This window comes from Mirounga angustirostris, unplaced genomic scaffold (genome assembly GCF_029215605.1).
Source record: "Mirounga angustirostris isolate CCGP_5_RB_7025 unplaced genomic scaffold, mMirAng1.0.hap1 SCAF_5, whole genome shotgun sequence".
NCBI classification, from domain to species: domain Eukaryota; kingdom Metazoa; phylum Chordata; class Mammalia; order Carnivora; family Phocidae; genus Mirounga; species Mirounga angustirostris.
This window is the reverse complement of record NW_026991713.1, coordinates 103047974-103074727: the sequence shown is the minus strand read 5'-3', so window position 1 is coordinate 103074727 and position 26754 is coordinate 103047974. Positions and strand designations below refer to the sequence as shown.

The following is a 26754-nucleotide window of genomic DNA, read 5'->3' as shown; positions in this document are numbered from 1 at the left end:
ATGGATCTATGGAGGAAGGGTGCTAAGGAAAAGGAAAGAAGGGGGGATTACAAGGGAGGCAAAAACACTGCACAGAAAAGGGCAGAGAAAAATGAAAGAAAGCCCAAAGATGAGGCAGTGGAAAGTGGAAAAAGCAGCCCCCGTTCCCCTTGTCCACCTGCCCACCATGTTGGAAACCTTCTGGTTTGCATCTGTTTCCCATAGTAAAATTCTAGCCAGAAGGAGAAGGGCCCTTCTTGAATCTTTGTGGTTACAGACACACAATTGAAATGCCTCTTTGGAACTTCCTTTAAGGGGGTCTTTGGCCCCAAGGGGACTGGTGGAGAGGTACAGAGCATGGACAATGCTGGTTCCTGGCTCTCTCTTGGTCTTCCGGTCTCTGTGTGTTCGACTGCAGAAGGTGGACAGCGGTGACCATGGTATCATTAGCTGCACAGTGGCTAGCTCATGCGACTGCAAGTAGCTTAAGCCTCAGGCGTCACTGTGTTATTCACCTGAGCCTGATGGCTCCCCAGGGGCTATTACCTGCCAATAATTCATGCTAAACAAGAATGATTAAATTGTCAAGGTAGTTTTATCTTCCCTTGGGAAGGACAGCCAGTATCCTTCACTCAAATAACAAACAGAAGAAACCCATGAAGAATAAATGAATGAAATCAGTTTGTCAGCAGTGCGAACAACATTGATGAATTCTATTTGAGAGCAAGAGGGAGACAGGGACAGAGAGAGAACACCCAAGTCCAGAAGAGTGGAGAAAGGGGCACAGAGAACAAGAGGATGACAGAAAAGGCACACTAAATATGAAGAGTAAATGGTACAGGCTATGCTTTTTGGGGGTATTCGTGGGCATTTTTGAACCTACCTGGGGTATAGATCTCTCACATTCTCTACCAGCTCATGGAATGTTCTAGGTCCCTTTGCTTTAGCAGCTTTCTGGCAACCACACTGACAGCAGCTTGCTAGCCCGTGGGAACTAAAGTAACAGACACCGGCGAGGCCCAGATGGCTGTCTGGCCAAACCAAGGGTGTATTGTGACAGCTTCCTTCCACTCTTCTATTTTAGGGGAAAGGAGAGGGCTGCGTGTGGACAGAAAAGATGAGAACAGGGAAGGAAAGGAAAGAAAATTAGGGGAAAAGAGAAAATGAAGGAGGCAGAAGGCAGAGGGCAGAGGGCAGAGGAGCCTTGCTGGGTCATAACTGCCAGAACACTTAGACGATCCAACACAGGCTGAATTAAGAACCCAAACCAGGATGTCCATACAAAAACAGGTTCCCATGGACCTCTCAGGTTAAGCCTGCAGGGCACTTCTCAAGACAACAGCTTTGGGGAAATTTGTCTACCAGGCCGCTCTATCAGACCTGACTTCCTATCACATCTGACGTCACAGTGCTCAGTGGCTGGCTGCCCACACAGCAAGCCTCGCCTTGCAGAGGCCTGGGGGTTTTCGAAATGACTCCTGCATTGCAGCTAGACTGCTGATAGTCAGGCACACTGCTGAATCTCTTGAGGGCTGACTTGGTTTCTGAGCAGAGTAGAAAACTGCCTGTGTAGAGCAACTGGAGGGTAGAGGGTAGAGAATATCTTTCTCACTTAGGTATCATGTTCCTGACAGTCTTATATTAGACACACCAGATATCCAGTCTTTAGGTTGAGCATGACTGTCTTCTCTTAAGAGCAACATTACTTTCTGGAAGGGTAGCTTACGATCACCCTAGTATGAATTAGTATATTGGAAACAGGCACTATGGCCGCATTAGTTTGTTCTGGGGCTAGGGGTGGTGCTGAAAGTGGGAAGAGGCATGGAGGGAGATCCATGAGCAGCAGAAGAAGGGATCCAGCAAGGGGAAACAGAGGTGTAAAGAGGTGTCAAAGATCAAGTCTGCCCCACCCAGCTTAGCCTGAGACCACCAGTCTTGCTTTAATCTACCTTAGAACCAGCTCTGGCCACACTGACCGTTGTCATATATACAATGTCTGGTAACGCCACCAGTTGAGCCCCCTACACTAACGCACCTGATTGGGAGTCAGGGGCCAGGTTTTAGGTTGGCCTTGCTATTAACAAGCTGCGAGAATGAGCGAGTTGTTTCTTGCCCCTGGCCTTCTGTGTCCTCATCTGTAAAACCTCTGTACCCCCAGGCCCTGTCACACAGCAGATATTCTGTACACTTGTGTGGGATACGTGGAGATGGGCCTGGGCCAGGTGGTCTGTAAAGTTGTGTCCTCTCTAACATTCTTGGACGAGGCCACCATCTGCCTGCACCCCTCATCTCGGTTCTTGGGGGGCATCCGTCCTGACCTTCTTGTGCCCATTCTGGCCCCTTCCCTGCTATGGTTGGGGGCAGGGAAAGGCAGACCAAGAGGACCAGGCCTGCTGCCCCACGTAGGCACTATGGGTTGAAGGCTGGAGAGAGGATCGGAGTGTGTGTGTGACTCAAGCTGGGGATGGACGTGCCACACACTCTCTGTCTATGACTCAGGATGACTCCTTTCCCTGTCATTCCAGGCCCCCAAACCAGAGCAGGAGTCAAACTTGCTTTATTATTTTTATGGGAAGCCAGTAAGGGGCAATTATCTGTCCTGTGGGTCTGTGGCAGAAAGGTACCGCTGGCTTCAGGAGCCAGGGCGGGAAGATCTGGGGCCAGCACGTAGAAGCCCCTGGGTGATGTCCCTGGACGGTCCCTGCAGCTGAGCCCCATCCCCCCAGTCTTGCTACCACCCTCCCCCTGGGACTCCCCCCCCTCCCATTTTCTTCTCAAGCTGCAAATGTCAAGGGTGCAAGGGTAGTGGGGGCTGCTTTACACTCTGCCCTTTCCTTCTGAGCCCATTAATCGGGCGCAGAGGTTGGGAGGATGCAGACCATGGTCTGTCTGAGCATTCCTGGGCCAGCCTGGGCTCCCTCGGTCTAGCACTGGCAGCGCCGACAGGCACAGAGAAGTCAGGTTGGATGGCTCTGCGCCAGCCCCCAGAGCTCGCAGCACACTGAACGAGGCCCCTCACGATGCCATGTCAGGCAGGCCAGCCCAGGGATTGAGCCAATGGGCTCTGTGGAAATGGCTTTGAGATCCCAGTCTTGCCACCCGTTAGCCACATGATCTTGGGCAAACTGTGCATCTTGCGTGCTCGGTTTCCTCCTGTGGAGAATCAGTGCTCTAAGAAGTTAATCTGACCACGGGCATGATGCCTTTAGCACCATGCCTGGCACATGCTCCTCCAAGAGAAGTCATCATCTCCCTCTTCTTCTGCCATCTCCCTGTCCCCGCCTTGCTCCCAATCAGCTAAGATCACAGCTAGGATCATGGTTCATTCACTTGATTTTCCGGCTCTGGTCACTCCTGTGGCCTAGCACTTTGGCACCCACACAAATCCTCCAGATTGTCTTCCCTCTGAGCCTCCCCAGAAGCCAGTGTTCTTTCCCCTGACATGTTCTCTGTCCAGCTCCTCTCCTGGAAGGCCCCTCTAGGGCCTTCTCTCTGGAGAATTTCCACGTGAGCCAAGCCAAAGCCAAGTGAGCCAGTTCCCACCAGCCTTGGAAGCTTTATGAAAGGAACGCCCCTCTAGACTCTGCAAGGTGTGGAGGGGACAGGAAAATGCGTCAAACTGTATCAGAAAAAAACCAGGTCAGAATCACGGAATGCTAGGTCCCAAGGCCCGCTGAGACCATCTCCACCTGCCCCGCCGCCCTCCCCATGTGCATTTCAGGAACCTGAGGCCCAGAGAATGGGGTTAATTGCTCTGGTCACAGGGATTACTGGTGCTGGAGCTGAAAACAGAACCCAGGCTTCTTAATTCACAATTTGGGACTATTGCTCCGTATCCGTAAGGCAAGGATCCAGCCCTCTCAGCTCTTTCTGCTTTGGAATAGACTTTAAAATGCAGAATGAACAAGAAGAGTGTTGGGCAAGGCTGTTGTCCCGGGCACCCAAACTGATTCCGGGTTGGGGTGTTAGGAAGCATTTTTTGACGTTCCAGGGACTTCCACTAACAATCACAGGGGTTACCTCTTTGGGTCTTCCCTGTGGAAAATATCATTTCAGACCCCAGAAACAAAGGAACACCAGAGGGCAAATGAAGGAAGGGGAACCTCAGCCAGAGAACAAGGCAACTCCTCGGGGAGGAGAAGGGCCACGGCCAGGGCACCCCCGGGCATGGAAGCAGAACTTATCGTAATGACACAAGGTGGGGACTCACAATCTGCCTTGAGTTACATCTGCCATTTGTCCACAGGCATCTCCCAGAGCTCACAGAAAGTCAGCCACAGGGTGGCCATGAGCACAAGGGTCCTGCCCTCTTCATGCTGGAGGCCCCAGCTCAGTCCTCGTCTCTCCTTTGTCTTTCTCCCTTTCGTGGTGCTCTTCACCGCTGCTCGTGGCTCTGCATAACATCGGTCTCACTGACATCTCTACTGGTGGGTCGAGGAGACACGTCCTCACTGAGCTCCTGTCTTTCTCACGCGAACCTGCTTCACCTGCTGTCCTTCCCGGTGGATACCACCTCCATCCTCCCACTGCTGAGGCCCCAACCCCCTGGCCATCCCGGACGCCTCTTCCTCCCACACCCACATCCCGTCTGTCAGGAGATACTGTTCTATTTTCAAACCAGCTTGAGAATCTGACCATTTTGTACCACTTCTCATGCTCCTGCTCTGTCGCCAGCTACCCTAGCCTCCCACTTGGGTTACCATGTTTGCCTCCTGAGTGGTGTTTGGGCTTCCACCCCTGACTCCTAGAGACAGCAAGGTGGTCCTGTGGAAATGCGTCAGATCGTGGGACAGCTCTTCTCGAAGGCACCAGTGTCTCCCCTTCTTGCTCCATATACAAGCCAGAACCTGGGCCCCTGTCCCACCCCCTCTCTCCCTCTCTGCTCCGTGTGAGCCATTCACTGTGGCTGCTCCTGGCCCAAAGCTCCTCTCCCAGAGACCTGCACCGTGACTCCTCACTGCCTTCACATCTGTACTGCGTGCACATGTCCCCTCCTCAGGAAAGCCTGTCTTACTGACACCGCGCCTGTCTTCACTGTCCCCAGCACCTCTGATCCCCCTAATGTGGCACAATTCTTTCCAAAGCACGGATCACCATTTAGCACACTGTATATTCCTATTTCCGAGATGTATGGCTCGTCGTCTGATTCTTCCCCCTACCCTGGAACGCCAGCTCAGAAGGAAGGGGCTTTCGTTTTGCTCACCGATGTATCCTAGGTGCCTGAAATAGTGCCTGACACACACAGACAGTGAGACCATAAATACAGTGGAATGAAGAAGTGATGGCCCAGGATGGGTGGAGAACCTGTTTCCTGAGGGAGGCGGACACCACGGCCTACGTAGTGAAGGCGAGGAGGAAAGAGAAGGCATTTGCAGGGACAAGAGTATAAATGCGGGGAGAGTTTGAGGCCAGTTGGAATAAATACGGGATTTGGTGAGGGAAACGAGAGTTGATTTCTGTAGTTTTAAAAGAGCCAAAGATGCTGAGTGACAGGTGAAAAGCCCTCATGGATTCCTCTGAGGCTAAAAGTGTGGATTCCTGCCAAATAGAACATATGTCTGGGAACGGATATCTTGTGATGACAGTGTGACTAGAACATTCTGGGAAGGCCTAGAGCAGCACCCTGGGAAACCACCCTGGCGCTGTGAACTTCCTCACGCCAGGGAGCGTCCAGAACCAGAAGCTGCTGGTGACCTGAAGGCAGAGCCACGTGAGGGAGGGACCTACCTCTGAGACTAGGCATCACTGCTGCTTAGTTTGTCATCCACCATACTGGCTGCTACCTGAGTGCAGGGTCGCGCAGGACTGTGCTTGAGCGGGCCTCTTGAGGCTTGGGTTGTGCACAGTGATCAATACTCGGTGCTTACTTTCATCTGGCTGAACCTGTAGACCATATTCCAGAGTCTAACCATATCCAGGAAATTAAGGGCCTTCACAGGGTCTGTGGGCAGTAAGTTATACTGAGATATAACTGGTTGGAGACGAGGCTCTCCCAGCTCTTCCAGTAGGGGTTGTGGAAAACACGTCGTTTGCTTGGGTGCCACAGTCTCTCCCACTCAGTAGTGCTTTCCAGTAAAATAGACGCTCTTATTTCAGCCTCAAAACACACTGCAGGAAATATCATCACCATTCCTTTGACGGATGAGGAAACAAAGTCTTCGGACATTTTGCTAACTTCTCCAGGAAGAAGTTCTGACGTCCTCTCCCACACTGCCTCCTGGACTTGGGTGATATTATGGTTATTCTCTTTGTTCAGAAGCCATATTCATTGTGCGCCGGGTCTCTGGACACCTCCTCTTGTTGTCCAGCACACACACTGTCCCTATTTAATCCCCAGACAACCCTTCAGTATGACTTTTAACTAATTGCTCAGTCTGGAGGAGTGAAGAGAATCTCAGCATGGGATGGAGGGAGGCTGGACGAGTTAGAGGTGTATCAGAACTCTAAGGTGGTCTGATACACAATTTTTTGTTTTGAAAATGGGAAAAGAACCTGTGTGGTTACTGAAAATATAAATTACAGAACGTAAGGGTTGAACAAATCCTGGCTAGGGGGAGTACACTTGAGGGGGTTATGTGAGATGTATGAGTTTGTTAAAGGCATCTTGGACTGAAGAGACAGGAGTTCTGGCCCAGGGCAAAGTGAACGGGCCATACCAGGAGGACTGGGTTCCAGCTGTGTGGCTCCGAAAGACATTTAAATCTCTCCATCAGCATCTTTAGGGTCAGCAAATTGGGGATGATAATTCTTGCCTGTCAAATTCACAGGGCAGTTAAAAGTTACCTGAGATAAATTTATGCACAGGTGAATTGTAAATAGAAAACCATTATACAAACATAAGGGTCTGCAGGATGATTTCATGCGCCTTTCTTGCCCTGCACACTCCCTCTCTATCCCCACATAGCCACTCTTTGGTAGAAATTTTAGACCCTAGTGACTTTTTTCTTTTTGCTTTGTTTTTCATTTAAAAACACCAATAGTTTGGGTGAAAATGGCAGGTTGAGTGAAATAGGTCTTGCCAACGGTGAGAACCACAAAGGACCCCCTCACAACCTCGGGACTGCATCTAGGGGAGCAGCTTGCTGTCACCTTCCAGCATCTTCCTGCCCCTGGGCTCCCAGTTCCTGGGCTCAGATTCGTATGGACCTATACCCTCCATCTCTTCCCCGTCTCCCCCCCTTAATGCTCCTTCAGTTGAGAGCAGTTTGAGCTCCAAGCACAAAGGTGCCTGCCTTTAGAAGTGCGGGGGTGACTCCTGGCCCTGAATAGCACCTGACATTGTACAATGTACGGCTCCCGGACTGAAAAGCCCAGAGTGTGCTCAGAGTGGTGAGGTGAGGTGGGGTCGGGAGGGGCACTGGGGGGGGGGAGGTGCAGAGCCTGAGTAGGAAGATGGACTTTTTTTTTAATGATCTGATGTTTTCCTGGGAGAAGTCAAGGGACAGTGTGTATACACACACACACACGCACAGGCAGGCACGCGCACACACACACATACACACACAGCAGGAGACAAAGACAACCCAGGGGGATCTCAGAGACAGAGGGCCATCAAATCTATAGCTATAGTGTGAGCAGGGAGGGTGCAAGAGGCCGATGGGAGGGGGGAGGGAGGGAAGCGCAACAGGCTCCTTCCAACGTCCATGTGCTGGAAGGAGGGCAGACGGGCTTCTAGACAGGGGAATCAGGCAGATAGGATAACATGTCAGTTGGACTGACTGGGGGCAAAATACGGAGCGGGCAGGGGGAGGGTACGGATGCAGTAGGGGATGGTGGCAGTTGGTAGGGTAGTTTCAAACATCTTAGATCAAAACTCTACAGCGTCAGCTCCGTGCTGTTATTCGATGGTTCGGTGCATCAAAGGTTTGTGCAAACATTACCAAGTCTCTTAATTAAGGAAAAATAATAACAACAAAAAAATTAAACAACACATGTTAAAGACTAACCGCCAGAGGGCTTGCCTATAGATAAAGAGAGAAGGTTTCAACATGCCAGGTAACAAAAAGACATGTGCAGGGACTGGAAGGAATTGTATAGGAGGAGACAGCTCGGGAGAAGATGGCAGGAGGCCTGGGGCCGGGGGGCGGGGGTTCCGTCTGAGGCCAGGGAGCCGGGGGGCAGGGTAGTGAGGGGCTTGGGGGGTGGGAGAGAACTGGGCAGGTGCCAAATTCAGTTCTCTGGGCAGCTTCACGTGGGAGTGAGGTGCTCATCCAGAGGCTGCTTCCACAGCGAGTGGGAGGCAAGGTCCCTGCCCCCGGGAAGAGCTCCGGGCGGACCACCCAGCCACCTGGCTCTTCGGCCACTCCAGAGACGCGGGATCCCGACAGGAGTTCCGACATGGCCAGTTCTCCTCTTCTCTCCCACACGAGCCTGGGGAGCTGCGCTGCCCGCACGGGCTGCTGATGCTAAAATGGCAATAGAGCCCCTCCTTACAGTGTGAATGGAAAGGGCTGGTCCTTGGGGCCACGATGCAAAGTCGAAGCCTTAACTTGGGGGGGGGCGCAATTGGAGAGAGCTCCTTTCCAAGGTGCCATGGGGGTGAAGGGAAGACAGGGTAAGGCAGCAGTCTGGAGGTGGGGGTGAGGAGAGGGTTCGGTCCCTGCCCCAGACGTGGCCCAGGGGTTGTAAATATGCCCTCGTTCTGGCACTCTCTGGCTCCCATAGCTGCATCCTCTTATACAGTGTGAGTCATGCCAGGCTGAGTGGAACGGGAGAGAGAAAAGATGCAGCAATCAGAACTTAAAAGGAAAGGGGAGGCCTAACTCGTTCCAAAAGTTAAAAACAAAACAAAACAAAAACAAACAGAAAAATTCAAAATAAAGCAACAAGGAAAAAAAATCCTTTAAACCAATTTAAACAAACAAATAAAATAAACAAAATGAAAATAAGGAGGTGGGGAGGAGAAAATAAAATAAAGAAAAAAAATGAGCCGGGGAAAAGACAAATGAGTGTTAGAGCAGGCACGGACAGTTAGGAACAGACGCCATGTACTTACGTTTACCTCGGTGATTGCTATATCAACAATGCTACCCACAACAATCAAGGCGTCAAATGTATTCCATGCATCACAGAAATAGTGCTGCATGGGGCAGAGAAGCCGAGGAAAAGAGAGAGAGAGAGAGAAGAGAGAAAAAAAAAAAAAACCAACAACAAAGGAGAAAAACAAAACAAAAAGGAAGAGGAAAAAATGAAAAAAAAAAAAAGCATGAAAGAAAGGAGAGAAGAGAAAAAAATGAGAAAAGAAAGAGGTTACGTGGGCATATTAAATACTCTCTTACCACTCTACAGTTCTGGCGGCTCAAACCTGGGCAACCTGGTTCTCACAGGGCGGAGAGGCCTGACAAAAGCTGGGTTAGTACCAAGGTTCCGCTGGGCTGGGGCCACCGGGGAGGGGGCCGGGCAGCCCCCCGCGCCTGCCCCTCCGCTCAGCTCCGGGCCCCTGGGCCTAGTGCAGCGGGGCAGAGCTGGGCCAAGCAGAAAAAAAGGAGGAGAAGCTCCCACTTTTTTTCCCCCCACAGACGACGGCAGTTTCAATAAAAAGCATGACTGGAGGGGGGTAAAAACAGGAAATTAAAAAACCAAACAAATAAAAGGAGGTAAAGAGAGAGCGAGTGAGAGAAAGGGGAAAGAGAGGAGGCAGAGGAGGAAGGAGGAGGCTTCCTGGGGAGGGCAGAGTCATACTCACATTAGTTTCACTGAGAATGACGTCAATTATGCTGCCAATTACGATGAGGAAGTCAAAAACATTCCAGGGATCACTAAAGTAACCCTACATAAGGGAGGGGCAGGCAGGATGGGGATTAAAAAGGAATATTAGACAGACAAGAACAGAGCAACATCACCATCAGAATCACCGTCCAGGCACCTCAGTGTGGCTGCTGGAGTTGTGAACGCCCGTACTGTGGCCAGGAGCCCAAGAGGGAAGCGGGTGGCCGGGAGGCGGCTGGTCCAATCCTCCTGCCCTGCCCTCCCCTGGTCACATGGCCACCCCTTCCTCCAGATCCATCCCACCTCACCACCCTCCTGCACAAAGGCTCTTTCTGCTTCCCACCGGGGCAAGGGAAGGGGGCAGGCATGGACATGGGGGGCAGGCAGTGTGAGTCACAGTGGTTCAGGGACATGGTTGGACTTTCTTGTCAGTCCCCACTCAGCGTCTCCTATGCCCCCTGGTCTCCTCCATCAGAGGAACCCTTCTAGAGTCAGGGAGGGACACAGGTGTGTGACCCCCCTCGAGGTGAGTGGGCTGTGGTCCTATGGATGATCTGGGAATTCCAAAGACCCTGAAAACCACAGCAGTGTGGTCCAGAAGGGTGGCCAGGTCATTGGGGCTCAGCGGTGACTCATCTAAAGCTTGGCAATAGCAAGAGGATTGAATCATTAAAACAATACCTATAATATGCTGGACTCTTTGCAGTTAGAATCAGGGTCACCCCTGTTCCAGCACTGGACATGCCCTGGTATTTCCAGGGACAGCTCTGACCTGGCAAAGGTTTTATGAACTGAAAGGAGACAGAGTCCAGGTAAATCTTACAGTTCAGTAGTGTCCCAGGCAGTGCTTTCGGGGGCATCTCCTACGCACCTCCCCTAGGTTCCTTTCCTAACGTCTACTAGTTTGATGTAGAGTCCCTGTTGACATGCAAATGCCACCCAACGTGAATGAAATTATCAAAGCCCGAGAACTGGATTGATAGGGGGAGTCTGGGTAGAGAGTATGGGGACATAGACTTTGCAGGAAGGGAGTGGAGGCAGTCGTGCCATGGAAGAGCGATTATGGCACCGAGGGGGTAAGACCAGCGTCCTGACTTCACCACTTCACCCTGTACACTTAGATTTCACTTCTGTTCTGCCATATTTGGAGAAGGGAAGAGATGCTTTTGAAAGACTTTTTTTTGAGGTCTTGGATAACTAGTCAACAAAGGGATAGGCTGTCCCAGATTTCCTAGAGGATTCCAGGATTCCCAGGAGGGCAGACCTGTCACAGAGTGGACAGGTGTCTTGGGTCTGGATCACCTGCCTCTCTGAGAGGTGTGGGAGTCTAGAGAGCACTGCCCTGTGGCCACATGGAGGTACAGGCTCACAGTTCGGGTAACCCCAGGAATAGGACAGTCATATTCCTCAGGAATGGAAAGGAAAGGACCTCGTACTAAAGGTACTTGTCTCCTTAAGAAAAGGACATTTGCTTCTTCACTTTTTCAGGGAATGTTCTGCAAAGGAGACCAGACAGGGCTGGGTTACATTTGTTCGGTAGGACCAGCATTTTCCTATTCTCTGAGCCACTAGTTGGGCCTTCCAGGAGTTGGGATTCTAGAGGTTGGGGAGTGGGTATGAAAGCATTAAGGGTCCTCTGAGACTTTCCCAGGCCTCTTTCCCCAGTTCTCTTGAAGGCTGCCAACTTTCCCTTTTAATTTTTTACTCACAAGAGCCAAGAGTCTGTGTTCTTCCATTTCCTCCTGACTCTATCCAGCTCCCTGAACTTCCCCACTTCCCAGCCATGCCCTCTTTCCAGAGGGATCGCAAGACATGCTGTCCTAGGGCTGTTATTCTTAGTGTGGGAGGTCAGGTCACAGGGAAAGGGGCCTCTCGGTTCCCAGGCATTTCTGCCAAAAGAAAACAGAAACGCCACGGCGGAGACTTTGGACAGCCAGACTGGAGAAGAAGAGGTTGGCCATGGTGTGGGTCAGGTGAGGGTCAGCTGGAAATTATGGCTTTCTTGTTGGCTTCCCAGAATCATTTCTGAATATACTAGAGCCTTGGAGGCAGAGGGAGACTGTTCTCTCACATTTAAGTCACATGTTATGAGCAGGAAATAACCAATTCCTTCCCAGGTTCTTAGATGTTATTCACAGGGCAAATGGAGAAGACTGAGTTCTAAAGAAGGGAGGTAAAGAGTGAAGACCCCAAATGAACTGTAAATATGCATGTGTTTTAAAATTCGAGTTTGGAAAACACTGGGGGAGTCTCTCTTGACGGGAGTACCATCTTTGTGGGGAGAGCTAGTTCAGAAGGGAAGGGGAGGCAGGGTCAAGGAAGAGAAGGGAGAGAAACAGGAAACAGGCGCCAGAGCAGAGTCCAGGAAGGTTCAGCATCTAGCCTAGAAAACTTGGTAACGAAACATTACTTGGGTGTGGGGGCAAGAGGAGAGATAGGGAGGGGGAAGGCTCAGCGCTCAGGAAAGGAAGTTGAGTTGGAGTCTTCTCATTCGCCAGAGACCTGAAACAAAATGGGTAAGCCGGCCTGGTCTGCAACACCTCTGAGAGAGGAGAAAAAGGGAAGGAAGGCAGAGAGTAGGGCAAAGGCCAGGATAAACACACAGGTTAGTTAGCTGCTGAGCACCAGGGGAAGGTGGACACCGAAAGGGACCCTGCCAACCTCCCGTTTGGGTATCGCTCATCACCCTTTCTCTGGGACTTCTTTGTGTACGTGTAGATGGAGGGAAAACACACACCAGTCCACTGCTCCTTGACCACGACCCTCTCCCAACCTTCCATGGCAGGCTCTCACTGGTTGGGCTCTCGCAAGATGAATGCCTCATGCCTCGCCCTTGCCCTCACCAGGCTGTGTGGCTGAGACTTTTGATCCAGGCAAGCTACCTGGGAGACCCAGTGCCAGGGCCTCCACTGGCTGCAGATACCCAATCAGTTGCCTTATTGGACTGTGCTTGAGGAGATCTACACATAGCTAGAATGCAGGGGTGAGGGAGCATGCCAAAGGGGGCGGGTGACAGGATCCCTTTAAGAGGCAGATTTTTACTCCAACCCGTCCTCCCACCTTCCCCGCTCCTCTGTCCCACAAGCCCATCAATTCTCTAAGCTGGACCATGAAGACGGTTTCAGATCCAGCTTTCAGCTTTTTCCTCCATCCACCTCCTCCTCCCACTCTCAACGGTCCTTCTTCCCACCCCATCCACACCCACCCCCAGAAACAAGGTGATCTCCATTTAGACACCTGGCCAAATCCTTAAGTGGGCAGGGCCTGGAGGAATATTTTTTCCCCTGCACTCTCTGGAGTGTAAGAGCTTAGTGCTCTCTCCCTCTCTCTCACATACACACACACAAAACCTGTTTTTGCCTACCTCCTCATTTGCTGGAAACCACAGGTAATACAGATTTTGGGGGTGTAATGGAAGAAGGAGGGTGGGAAAAAATCATAGGCTTTTTCTCTTAGGAGATCAGTTTGACCTAGAGCCAGGTTATACCTGTCACTCCTTCTTTCCCTGGTGATCAGGTCCCAAATGGTAGAGTAGAAATCAAGGTTAGGGAAAGGGTTTTCCTTGCCCTCCCTGAAATGGTTAACCAAACCTCTTAATGTCCAACTCCCCAGAGTCAAGCAGGGCTGATCACTCAGACGGTATGGTGTTTTGGGGGTGAGGAGGCTTTCCCTTGACATCCTTAAATCCTGCAGATTTAGTGGGTTTTCCCCTTTCAAATTCCCAGCCTCTGGGGATGAGTTTAGAAGATGGGCCTCTTCTCTGGCCTTCCTGGGAATGCTCTTGTGTGCATCCACTCAGGCTGATGAGCGGCCACCCCTGTGATCTGCAGTTGCTTAGACCCTCAGTATGACCCATTCTCCTGAGTGCTGCTGACCCTCCACTCACTGGCTGAGGTGGGTTGAGAACATGCAGACAAAACTGATATTAACTTTAGCAAATCATTATTAGAAAGGAAAAATTGTCACAAAACACCATGTTAGGCATTTTGAATGCACAAGAATTGTGGATTTTCCTCTTTTTTGGATTCTCTATGCCCTGATTCACCTCCATCCTTGAAGCTATTCCAAGTTGAAAGAGGCAGTATTAAGGGCATGGTCTCTGGAGGTAGGTTGTCAGTTCCAAATTCTACTTCTGGCGCTAATAAGCTGGGTACTCTTGAGCAAATAACTTCACCTCTTTGTGCCTCAGTTTCCCCACCTGTAAAATGGCAAAACTATAGGGTTACAATGGGGATTACATGAGACAATACATGTAAAGCACTTGGACTTGCGCCTGGCCTGAAGTAAGCTCTAAATAAGTCTGGATGACTGTCAGTGTTAACTCGAGTTGATCTACCTCTCTCCTAGTTAAGCAGGATTCACAGGGTCCATTTTGGGGGTGGCACTGAGTAGAAGGGCAGGCAAAGCCCAGGTGTGTGGAGGAAGGAAGGAAGAAGGTTCTGGAATCCTGAGCTTACCTTTCACCAGCATCTAGGGCCTTTTTGCCCATCTTGAGGCACTAGTGAGTAGTGTGCTGTCTGGAGACTCTTGAATGAAATCTGGCTGGTACTATTTTGAGACTGATGACAGTTTGCAAGTTGTCATGACTAAATTTTGTTAGCTACAGGGTCATGTGCACAGTTAACTGCCAGGTTCTGGGAAACCACTATTTTCACTAGGGGAGACCCAGGCCCCCCTCCTTCCTGGAGGGCCGGGAGGACAGGAGTGGGCTGACAAGCGGGCCTGTTTCCCACCTCTGATCCCGGGGAGCAGGGCTGCTGCGGAGAGGATAGAGGCACATGCCTTTGCCCTTGAATTCTGGATTCTCAGCTCCTCCCTGCCTGGCGCAGAGGGCTCCTCTGTGATCTCAGAGACAAAACAAACTTTAAAACAGATTGGTGGTGAGAACATATCGCAGGAAAAATCTGCGCACCTGGGAGCCTGTTGTGTGTTCTTGGGGATTTTGAGGTAAGGGTTCTTTTGTTGTTATCACTTGTTTTTTTTTTTCCTCTTCTCTATCCCTGCCTGCCCATCTTCAGAATCTACCTCTGTAAAGCAAAAGAACCCAGAGGAGGTGATGAGAAAGCCTGCCTGCCCCGATGGGGAGGCTGACCTGGACTTTCAGTCCCTCCGGGGGTGCTTACTTCCAGGGACCCCGAGCCCCACACAGTGTTGCCAGGCTCAGTGTCAACACGAGAGGCCTGAGCCTAGAGGAGAGGTGGAGGTGCTGGGATGGGGACAGAGAAAGGCCGGGAAGGAGGAGTGTCAGAGGGAGGGAAAGGCCGACTGGCAGGTCGCAGAGATGCCAGAGAAACAAAGGGACAGAGGAATCATGTGAGAAGCAGAAGGTGAGAAGGGCAGGGATGGGGAAGTTCAGAAGCACAGGGAAGGAGGGAAGGAGAAGTTGGGAAAAGCCACACAGGTGGTGGGAAGTGGGGAGAAGGAGAAAGGAGTATGAGGGGGGAGTGGAAGGGAGCATGAGAGGAGGGAGGCAGGAGGTACAGTCCCAGAGGCAGGCCCAGGGCCTCGCAGGGGAAAGCAGGGAGTCCACACAAAGCGGGAGGAAGGGTCAGGCCACCTGGGGGAGGCAGGGCTTAAAATGGAAGGGAGGGACCCATGATGGCTCATCCTCAACCCAGGGTTAGGGGGTCTCTGAAGGAGAACAAGAGCCCCTGCTTGAGTCAGCAAGCAGGTGAGAGAAGGTACATGAGGCAGGAGGCTGAGCAGAGGCAGCTGGTGTGGCCAGGGAGGCAGTGTCCAGTTCCTTGGAAGCTCTGGTCTCTCCTGGGGTCCAGGTGGTGGGACTGGGACGTGGGGGAGAGCGAATGAACCAGGGAGAGGTGCTGAATGCCAGAGGCAGCTCGGCAGTGGTACCAAGAGTCGATCTCATGGAATCTCATGGAAACAATGGTAACCGACAGCAAGCAGAGATAATAGGACTTGTGTTACGTTAGGCTGTCCTTTAGACATAACAGTAATCACGGAGATTAGTGGCGTCTAACGGAGAAGTCATAACGGGGGCACACAGCTGCCCCAGGCCCCTGGCAGCCTGGGAGGGAACAGGATTCTGCCCTCCTCTGTCAGCTCCTCCCCTGTGATGCACTCATTCGGGGGCTCCCGGAGGCTCAGGCTGCACACAGACACGAGGGGCAGAGCAGGCTGCAGGCCAGGGTAAGGGCCTGGGTCCGCACCCCTGGGGAGAGGAGGCCCCAGGTGGGTGGTGGTGACAGGGTTGCTCTTGACATTGTCGGAGGAATGTGCACTTTGAACTAGACACCTTCTGCTCCAGTTTTTTTTAATTGAGGTTTTTCCTCCCCAGGAATGTTTTAAAGGCCCTCTTTCATTTCTTTCTCTCACCAGCACATAATGAGCACTTACTGGATGCCTGGGACTCCACAAGACTGAACGGGTCTCACACTGGCCTCCTTCTCCCCTGGGAGCAGATGAAAACTGGGGATTATTGGCTAAGCTGCCTTTGGGGACCTCAGAAGGTTCTTTCTGGGCCTCAGTGTGCCAGGGGTAGGCGGCTTCCTGCTGCTACTGAGCTGCTTTCTGCAAAGGTCTCCTCCGGGACCAGGGTGCTGGGTGGATGCGTCCCTGCGGTGGGGCAAGGCCGGCAGACACAGTGCAATGGATGCAGACAAACTGCGGCTCAAGTAAACACCATGGACACTCTTTGAAGGAGAAGGGAAGGCAGAGAACAGGCAGCACCGGGAGCAGGTGAATGAGGAGGAGCCGTCCCACCCCCCTGCTCCAGGGCTGGACTCCGACCTCTGACAGCCCTCTGCCAGCTGCCTGCCTTGAATCCTCTCTCCTCCAACCCAGCTCGGAAAGCACTCCAAACCCAGATCTGACCGGTCCCCTCCAAGCCCTTCCTGACCGAATGGGCTGAGCCCTCCTTAGTGAAGGGGCAGGTACGGCCCCCCTGCAATTGTAAGAGGCAGCACCTGCACCTACTTTAGTGAACAAAACGGGAATGCACTGAGCTCCTGCGCTCGCTTCCAGAGCTATGCCTGGAGTTGTGCGGCGAGTTCCCGGAGCCCCCCTTCTCTGTCAAACAGGAACAGTCGCGGGCTCGGCGAGGACAACCTGAGTTGGCACAGGACGCGTACAGTGCCCGCTGCTTGCTGCCATCCCTCCCATACCGCTGCAGTTTGAGCACTCCGTGGGAGGCCGCCTCTCCCGCCTTGCTGGTGGCCTTCCTGCACAGCCCCCTCCCCTACAGCGGCGGCTGGGGGCTGGCCGAGCCGCAGGTCTGCTGGGGCAGCGGTGACCCCGAGCCCCGCGGGTCTGGGGAATCCCTCTTCCCCTCCCAGACGCGGTGCGTTCTGGTTTCTTTCTCAGTGGCAGGGATGGAGAAGGGAACCACAGTGTACTTTCCGCTGGGCTTCTTTACACAGTGTGAATAATTTTCCACATTAAATAATTAAGTGTAATAGCTAATACCACCCTTCCCTGACAAAGGCTTTACCCAAGTTATATAATTATTTTTTATCATTCAAGCGACTTTCAAGCTCTCAAGCGGCAGGCAGGAAAGAAACCTGTCACAATGTTGCAACAATATGCAAATCCCTGGGTGCAAGAGCCACGGTGGGGAGGCCCCTCCCAGACAAAGCCCATTTGTGCCTGTCTGCGTGCACTGTTTGGCATCAGGTACCCTGTGGACATTCCACAAATAAATAATAATCAGGGTAATGCCAACTCACCAATCAGGCTGCTAAGAAGCAGGCAGGAGCTACACCCCACACAGCAGGTGCCTCTTGACTCTGCTGCTGCCAGTGGCCAGGGGGTGGGGCGGGGGCGTTGTTACATGTCACCCCCTTGCTGCCTCCCTTCCTTCTCTTGCCCTTTCTACTCCTTTGAATGAAACGCACATATGTGGTGAGTTTCTGGGTTGAGGGGGTTCCCTTGCTGGTGGGAGACACTGGTTTCTTAATAATTTGGGTAAGCAGGTTTCAAATGTTTCAAGAATTAAATAAGAGGCTGAATGGAGTCCTACCTTAGCCTAAGGCATTAGTTTTCACTCTGGGGCGCACACTGCCCTCTAGGGGGGTGTTTGAGAACCTGTGGGGGCACCACCAAGATTCAGGGGGGCAAAACTGGCATTTAGTAATGGGTGGGTGGGCAAGGATGCTAAATGTCCTGCCAGGCATGGGACAGTTCTGCCTAATGAACTGTGGTGTGTCCTGTATGACTTTTGGGAGATTTGCCACATGCAAATAAGGCTCATCGGTTATAATTTATCTTAAGTTTTTATTCCAAGGTCTCCTAACTCTGCTCTTTCATTAACCTCTATTTTTTTTAATGTGGAATGAATTCTTCTACTAAATACAGACTTTTCCCATTACATTAAAATTCAGGGATTTTTATATTGCATATATATATGCACACACATAATGTAAAAATATATATAAATATTGCATTACATTTATATATATAAGTATGACATTATGTGTATAGATGTGAATTTTGTATACATAAAGTTTTAAGTTTCCTCTGATTTAGGAAAATTAAGGAGGTATTACAAAGTATTTGTTACAAAAAGGGAACTTTAGTTCTAAAAGGATCAAAGACCACTAGCCTAAAAGGATGTCTAAGTTTCTATAGAACTTTTAAAAGGAAATATTGCTTGCTCTTGGGGTTTTTTAAAGTTAATTTTCCAGGTTGGTGAGGAAATAGAAAGTCATTCAATCCAAGAGCCATTCATACTTCTAGTTTAATTTACGCTGAGCCTTGGTCATTAATGGGCCACTGAACAGGACCTACCCACAGTGTTCCTTGGATAAGCATTCTCAAATGCTCTCCTAGCACACACAGGCCAGGTTTTCCCTGGGTGGCACTGCCCCAGGCACTGCAGGACCTCATGCGCCCTCGGCCCTGCCCACTCAACCCTCAATGCTAGCTTCGTCTCCCTGGATCAATGTGGTGCCTCTGCAGATTTCCATAGCTGGGTTCTGTGGAACACTAGTTCTGGGAGATGGTAACTGGCTCTTCAATGAGACAAGACAAACAAACCAAAAAACAAGGCTTCAGTCCTCTAAAAAGGCTGCAAGTGTTGAATCTCTGGGCTTTAACCTGGGGCGATCTCAGAGTGCATCATGCATGACAGGCTCGGGGTCCTGCATCGAAGAAACCTGTCTAATTACACTGAAGGCAGGAGTTCCCTAGTTTAGGTGGCCGTGTCGTGCCGATCGCCACTCCAGATAGCAGCTCCCCAGGCATTAGCAGCCACACCCTTGGCTTTCCATTTCTGCTTCTCTCTCCAGCAAGTTCTTGGGGGTGACCTGGGGCAGGTGGGGACTGAAGGGGGTTTCCTCATAGGATGTTAGAGCTGTTAGAGGGGCTGGAATCATTTCTGTGGGGAAGGAAGCAGGGTTCCTCAGTTTCCCCAGGGGATGCTATCTTATTGACGTGACATATCCAGAGTGCCTGACAGGTACCAGGTGTTCCTGTGTTAGCATCTGGAGGGATATAAAGGTGGGTAAGAGGCAGTTCTGCTAAAACACTATCCTGACCTTCCCTGACTCCTCTTCTCACCCTCACACCCTCTTCACCATCAGACGATGTTGTGACACTGCCCACCTCCACCCATCCTCCGCGGCTGTCACCTGCATGTCCAGGAACAGACTCCTAACTGCTTCCCCCCTTCGCCAGTACCAGTGCGTATTCTTCTCTAGGCCATCAGCATGCTGGTTCAAAAACATGAATCCGATGATGTAACTCCCACTAAGGCCCTGCTTAGTCCAGGTCCCGAAGGGCCTTTGTCCTCCGACCCCTCCTCTTGCTCACTGCTCTCAGTTCCCAAAATAAGCTCAGCTCGCTCCTGCCTCAGGGCCTTTGCTTTCCGCTCTGTCTGAAAGGTTCTTCCGGCTCCTTTTCAACCTCCGGGCCTCAATTTACCTGGTACATTCCTGACTACCTTATCTGAAATAGGTGTCTCTTCCCCCAGTGGTGCTGTCCCTGTGGTGGCCTATTTCCCCCAGCATAGCACGTGCCCTATTCCGTAGCCCCTTCATCTCTGCACTACCCCGTGAGCCCTTTGATATAGTACCATGTCTCGACATCATCACCGAGGTGCTCAATAACCATTTATAGAAAAAAAGATGGAAAAAGCAGTACTAACAAGTAGAAATTACAGAAGGGCACATTTCAGTTCAATATAAAGAAGGATTACCAACCAAGCTGCCTGAAGAAATCTCTTATGGCAAAAAGGAAGGAGGCTTAGAGATTTCTGCGTTGATGGAAGATCGATGATCTTAATGGTTTTATCTGATATTAATATTCGGACTCTCTTTTCCTTGTTCTCCAGTTTCATAATTTCCATCATGCATGCAGGTGTGCATGCATTAAACTTTCACCGAATGCCTCTCATGGGACACAGAAATGCCTTCCAGGAATTTGGCAATCTAATTTTTGTCTCCACATCTTGCAGGTCTTCCCATTTCAAGTGCATGTGCATGTGTGTATGCACACACATTAGTATGTCAGCTTTTAGGTGTAGTCACCTATCAGAGGACTGTCTCCTCTCCTGAAAGGATCTGTCACTTCAGGTTTGGAAGGGAAATCCAGAAGGTTCAGGCCAATGCAGGGGAACACAGGAGTCAAGGACAGAATGGGCGAATGAAGGGGCAAGGGGCTAAGTGGCCTCAGAGGAGGCAGAGGACATGGGAATGGAGTGACTATCAGGTTACAGAGGCTTGTTACTTGAGAATGGCTTGCTTTCATTTTGTCTCCGGTCTGCTTATAGGGAAGAATGTGAACACTTGCTGAGGACCCATTACATGCACAGCAACATCGCAGCTTGTTCATATTTGCTGTGTCAATGAGGGGGTAGTGGATAGAGCTTGGCTCTTGAATCCACCTACACCTGCATTAAAATCCCCCCAAAACAACAACAAAAAACCAGCTCTGCCATCTTGGACACATTACTTAGCTTTTCTCTGACCTTCAGTTTCCTAAATACCATAATGCTTCTCTCCTGGATTAATTGAGGTAGTGAATGGAGAAAATCTAGTGTAGGGGCGCCTGGGTGGCTCAGCCAGTTAAGCGTCTGCCTTCGGCTCAGGTCATGATCCCAGGGTCCCGGTATCGAGTCCCACACTGGGCTCCCTGTTTAGCGGGGAGCCCGCTCCTCCAGCGTGTGCTCTCTCCCCATCTCTCTCTCTGTCAAACAAATAAAATCTTTACAAAAAAAGAAAATCCAGTTCTTCAGATATTTCTTTCCCTCCTTGTTTCTGAGTGTTTCTTAATTTAAGGTATTGGAACTGACACAAAATGGGTTCATGTGTTTATTTGCTGCTTCTTGAGTAGGAACAGGAGTTCCAGGCCGAAGAGGTTTTCCAGGGATGGATGCGATGGTGAACTGGGGACTCTACCAGACCCAAGAGTGAGCCAAAGTCAGGGAGGGAGGTCTGTTCTTAAAAAGGCGAAGTGAGCAAGGCTGCACTCACCAGCCTGCTTGTGGTCACCGTGGTGTCCCTGGTACCTGCCTGCCATGTCAGCACTCAATATATTTGCTGAGCTGTTGGTGAACTTTAGCCTGCAGCAAAACACTAGCCCAACAAAACACAGGCAAAGAATTCTGGAAATAAACAACATGAAGAAAGACAAGGCCCAGGGACAGAGAAAGAGAGGAAATGGTCAGCAATGGAACTCCAATCTTGTCCCAGGAATGGGGGTTTTTTTGGTCACAGGAAAAGGTGTTAGTAGCATGGCTTATGCTGTCTTATACAGCCCAACTTCAAGGATGCATCAGGACGAGCCTTGAAATTGTATTTTTTATGGTGTTAGGCAGAAATCTGTGTGAAGGGATAGAATCAATAAGCTCAGGATGAGAGAAGACAGAACACCAGAATTGCAAAAGGACCAACTTTAAAATGGTAATGGACAAGAAGAGCATGATGAGGCAGGACGTTCCTTTCTTCAGAGTTAGAGGGCTGGGTGCAACCTCCCCAGGCTGAGGGACCCTGCCATGTTCCATCTAGATGGCACTTTCCTCAGAAGCCACCAGTGCCTTTTAGACATTGCTATGACCTGCATGTTTGTGTCCCCCATACCCCATGTCACATGCTGGAATCCTGGTGACCAAAGACATGGTGTTAGGAGGTGGGGCTTTGGGAGGAGATGAGCTCATGAGGGTGGAGCCCACAAGAACGGGATTCCTGCCTTTTTTTTTTTTTTAATATTTTATTTATTTATTTGAGAGAGAGAGAGCACAGAGGAAGAGTGAGAGGGAGAAGCAGGTTTCCCCCCGAGCAGTGAGCCCGACGTGGGGCTTGATCCCAGGACCCTGGGATCATGACCTGAGCCAAAGGCAGACGCTTAACCAACTGAGCCACCCAGGCACCCCTGGGATTCATGCTTTTGTAGAAGAGCTCCCACAGAGCTCCCTCACCCCTTCCACCATGTAAGGACACCGTGAGAAGGTGCAGCTGTAAACCAGGAAGACGGCCCTCACCAGAGAAGGTAACCATGCCGGCACTTCGATCTTAGACTTCCAGCCTCTAGAACTGTGAGAAAGACATTCTAGTTGTTGGTAAGTTACCCAGTCGGGGGTATGTGCTCTAGCAGTCTGAAGAGATGGATGGGGACAGCACCTTACTCTGTCTCCCATGGTCTGCTAAGCTGGTGTTCCTCCTTTACGGAGCCATGGAGCCATGGAGAGAACTGCACGTAGGAACTATAGCCCTACTGGCCCACCCCCAACTCGTTCCCTGACACAGGAGGGAGATAGGCTTCCTGGTTCTCAATCTACCTGAATTTTCTCCCTTGCTGGGGAGTGGATGATGAAGCAAAGAAAGTAAAATTTCTTGGTAAAGAAGAAAGCCTTGCAAAAATGATTGCCTCACACAGGGATGTATGTCCAGCTTGTTGGCAAGTAGTGCAGTTAGAGCCAGAGGTAAAGTTGGAGAGAAAGTAGATTTTAGCCGGCAACGTAATTATCTGGCAAAAACAAACCAAGTTTCTAGAAGATATTCAGCTTTCAAGAAGAGGAAATGGCTCTGGTTTACATTCTTTCCTACCGGTCATTTTATTTCCACCTTCCTTCTCCTGGTCCATTACTGGGCTATAAAGAAAGAGTACTGAAATTCCTGTTGGCCTGTGGAAGGGCATTGGGTATCAGCATCCCTCCCCGCCGGGGGTGGGGAGTCTCGTCCCCAGGGGCAGGCCCAGGCCCAGGCCTGATGGAGTCCTGCCTGTAGGGTCTTCTGGGCCCCTCGGTTGCTGTGCTGGTGCATCTACAGCAATTCTGGCCCTGCCATCCTTCTCACTCTATCTGCCCGGGTTGTCCCAGGGCCCCTGTGGGGTTGCTCAGGGCCCTGTGGCAGCTGACAGACCTCCTTTGCTGATTGGCAGCTTCTCTAACACCAGCTCATGTGTCCCTCTCTCCTGTGGCTCTTATTCAGTCAGAGTTGGCAACACTTTGGAGCGTATCCTTTGGCATGCCCCCCACTTGGCTCCTTTGGCGGACAGCGAGCACATCTGATGTTGGAAGCCAATGAATACATAGTCCAGATATGACATCTACAGCCTGAGTAGGAAAGTAGGCAGGGCTCACGTTTGCTAAAAATGGCCTCTCTTCCCTGGCTCAGAAAGGCAGATCGGCTGCTTGCCTTGGGGCTTGTGTCATCACTGAGACACTCTCCCAGCTTCTCCTCCTGCCTCATGAGCTACCCTGGGGGCAGCTTGCTTATGGAGGACAAGGGCTCCAATGCCTAAAACAGTGGGTCCAGGCCTGAGCAATCTGGACCCTCAGCTTCAGAAGCCCCCTTTGCACATGTAGAGGGCACGGGTGCCCCTCGGGAACCCCAAGCAGGCATCTTTAGGACATCTTCAGGCGGTGTGTGGAAAGCTATTTGCCAAAGGGAAACCAGATGCTGGACCTTTTCTTCTTTTTTTTTTTTTTGGTCAGACAGAGAGAGAGAGAGAGAGAGTGAGAGAGAGCACAAGCAAGGGGAGCAGCAGGAAGAGGGAGAAGCATGCTCTCTGCTGAGCAGAGAGTCTGATGTGGACTTGATCCCAGGACCCTGGGATCATGACCTGAGCCGAAGGCAGACATGCTTAACTGACTGAGCCACCCAGGCATCCCTAGATGCTGGATCTTTAAGGAAAGGAACTTCTAGGCATGGATAGAACTGACAGAGTAGACTGAGAAATTGGACTGCAGAATTTCTTTGCAAGTCTTATCTCTGAATGCTTCCTAGCCTTCCAGCTCCCCATTCCAGCTTTCTCTCTGCCTGTCCATATGTGAACCTAGTACCCCAGCCTAGCCTGCATCTGTCCCTTTTGCCACAAGCCCAGTGAAAAGAAATTAGCTCCATCTTGATCACGCCCTTAGGATATCCCCCAAACTCCCCTCACCTTGGCAGGGCCTCTGCCCACCCATGTTGGGGTCAGCAATCCTTCCCAAGAGAAGAATCATTCCTAAGAACAACAGAGCGTGCAGAGAAAAGATTGCTCTGGGGACCATCGGAAGCTATGGGATCCCCTGCACCGTACAGGCACAATCAGCAATAAGAGGAAGGCTGCCTTTGGGCGTGGGAAGCACCCCCTCTCAGGCTTGGAGACTTGCAAGATGCAGAGCCGGCTGGCCCTGCACAGTGCTGATCACGAAGAGGGCCACTGGAGAACCTCTTAACGGTTCCTTCTCATAGCCTCATGGCTGCTCATGTGGCTGGGACCACAGTGAGGCTGTGCCCAGTGCCGGGCGATAGGGCCTGACAAGCATTTGACCTCCATGGTCCTGAGCAGCTCTGGTTCTCAGAGCATCTCATTAGCCAGGTTTCCTTCTAGTTCTGACTCATCCCTTGCTCCCGGCCAAGGGAAGTGTGCATGGGCCACAGATGGACTCCTCGGGACAACAGACTGAGGGAAGGAGGAGCTGCTTTCTTTGTCAGCATCGGCCAGTGCCTCCAGCCTCACCCTCTTTCTGCTTCTCTGCCCTCCGAGAAGCAGCCAAGCCTTCATTGCCCTCACGTCCTCTTTCTGGAAAGGTAACAGGGGCTACAAAAAGTCCCCAGAGCAGAGACAATATGGTGGCTGCTGAATTACTGCTCCACTGTTAGGTCACACAATGAAATGTTGGCCAAGTTCTCTGTGTTGGGGGCAGGGGACAGGAGTCACAGCCCAGACAGTTACAAGGCATGCTGGAGCCTAGCAATAGAAGCCAGGGCAGGGTTAAGAGTGCCAGGCAGGGCCGAGCTGGAGAAAGGATGTGGCTGGAAGGCTGGCATCTCCTCGGGAAGTGACGTCAAAGCTGTCGGGAAGCAAGTCTCTGGCCAGCAACTGAGATGCGCAAGGACAAGGTTCTACACCCTGAGGAGGGGTCAGGCAAGAACCGGGTATAGGCTGAGGGCTCTCAGATTTCAGTTTCACTAGGGCACTAAAGCACTGTCAGGAAACCTAGTCTGAAGCCCAAAAGACTGGGAAGAAGTGTAGCTGGGTGCCCCAGGGATCACCAGGGACACAACCCCTAGAAGCAGACTAATTCCGGACTGCACCTGCCAGGGCACTTTCTCTGCCTCCCGTAGGGCCTTCCTGAGCTCAGAAACTGGGGGGGACAGGATCCACAGGGAAGAGGCCTCAGCACTTGCAGCTGACAAGGACCGGGGAAGTCCAGGGATGACAGAGAGGGCTGGCCAAGTCAGGAGAAAATCCACATTGTGGGATCCCAGAGCAAGAGACTGTCTTACCCCGTCAAGAGGGCTTCCACCATGATAAGTCATTTTTTGGCAGAAAACTAACAGCTGGCGAGAGAGTGGGGAGGGTGAGGTAAACCATCTGGCTTCATGAAGCCAGAGCAGCTGGGCTGAAGAAACCAAGACAGACAGAGGACAGCAGAAGCTGGGAATATTATGGGAAAGAAGCAGTGTCCAGAGCTGTGCTGCCCAACATAGCAGCAGCCGGCCACATTTGGCTATATAATTTTAAATTAATTAAATATATTTGAAAAAACCAACCCTTCGCTCTACTAACCACATTTCAAGTGCTCAACAGCCACAGAAGGCTAGTGGTTATATTGCAGACAGTGCATATGGAACATCGCAGGAAGTTCTATTAGACAGAGCTGGTCCAGAGGCCTCACTTCATCCCCTAGGTTTGAAATGCCTTGGGGCCCTAATTTGTCCTGCAACATGAGAGCAAGTCTCAAGGCTTTGGCTGCTCTTATTCAAGAAGGCTGAGGTGCCAGGAAGGTCAATGAGTGATTTCATTTTGGTTCTGTTCGCCTCTCAGTCTGGGAGAAAGCTGAAAGGGAAGACCAAGGTTTTGATCACAGGGAGCTGCCAGGGTCAAATCCCCTCCAGCATCCTCCCCTGGGGGGAGATACGGAGTGGGCAGCAGCCAAGGGGCACGAGATACCTCTCAGTAATAGCAGACCTGCTTCTTCATCCCTCCATGACCCATGTGAAAGTTTATAGGGAGCAGAGCAGTCAGGAGCCTTTCACTGGTGGAACCCCTGCCTTCCTGGGGCAAACCAACTTCTGCTGAGGAGGGCAAGCCTGGAACCCCTCCGCTCCCTCCTCCCCTCTTCATTGTGCTTGCTGAGTCATTGTCAACAGCAAATCCCAGCCAACCAAGTGACATCATCAGCCCTTCTGGTACTAAAACCTGTAGTTAACAGTGGAGTATCTGTGCCTGGCACTGCTTCCCGAACCAGGTTCTTGCCTCTCTCTCTCCATGGTGATGTCAGAGCTGCCCAAGTGGGCTGAAGCCTTGGGACCACCCAGGGTCATCCTGTCAGCCAGAAAGGGTTTGCTGGTGGCTTCCCTTTCTCTTGCCATTCTCACCTTGGGTAAAGTCCAATCTGGAGTTTACACTGGGATTGTACAGAATCTATGGATCAGTTTGAAGAGAACTTACATGTTTATAATATTGAGTTTTCCAACTCATGAACACAATATATTTCTCAACTTACTTAGTTTTCTTTAGTTCCTTTCTATGAAATTTTATAGTTTTCTCTGTAGAGATTTTTGACATTTTTTATTAGATTTATTCCTAGGCATTAGATATTTTTTCAGTGCTTATCATAAAGTATATCTTAATTTTTTTTCTGTCTTTGCTGATGCTTTCCAATTCCCTATAGGAGAA

General features: G+C 51.0%; 1 protein-coding gene across 12 annotated transcripts in view; it reads right to left on the bottom strand.

Annotated features, from left to right (window-relative positions):
* CACNA1C (calcium voltage-gated channel subunit alpha1 C) overlaps positions 1-26754 on the bottom strand; it is a 653963-nt gene that overhangs the window by 70895 nt on the left and 556314 nt on the right. For 5 of the 12 annotated variants that reach the window (XR_010411642.1, XM_064591748.1, XM_064591749.1 and 2 more), the window contains 2 exons: positions 9665-9748; positions 8975-9058 (listed from right to left, as the gene is read on the bottom strand). Coding sequence is in view for 11 of the 12 variants with exons in the window: in XM_064591748.1 (XP_064447818.1) it covers positions 8975-9058; positions 9665-9748 (168 nt within the window). In the remaining variant the exon portion in view is untranslated. The remainder of the gene's footprint in view (positions 1-8974; positions 9059-9664; positions 9749-26754) is intronic. The other 7 variants (XM_045874121.3, XM_064591753.1, XM_064591754.1 and 4 more) reach the window with 3 other exon arrangements.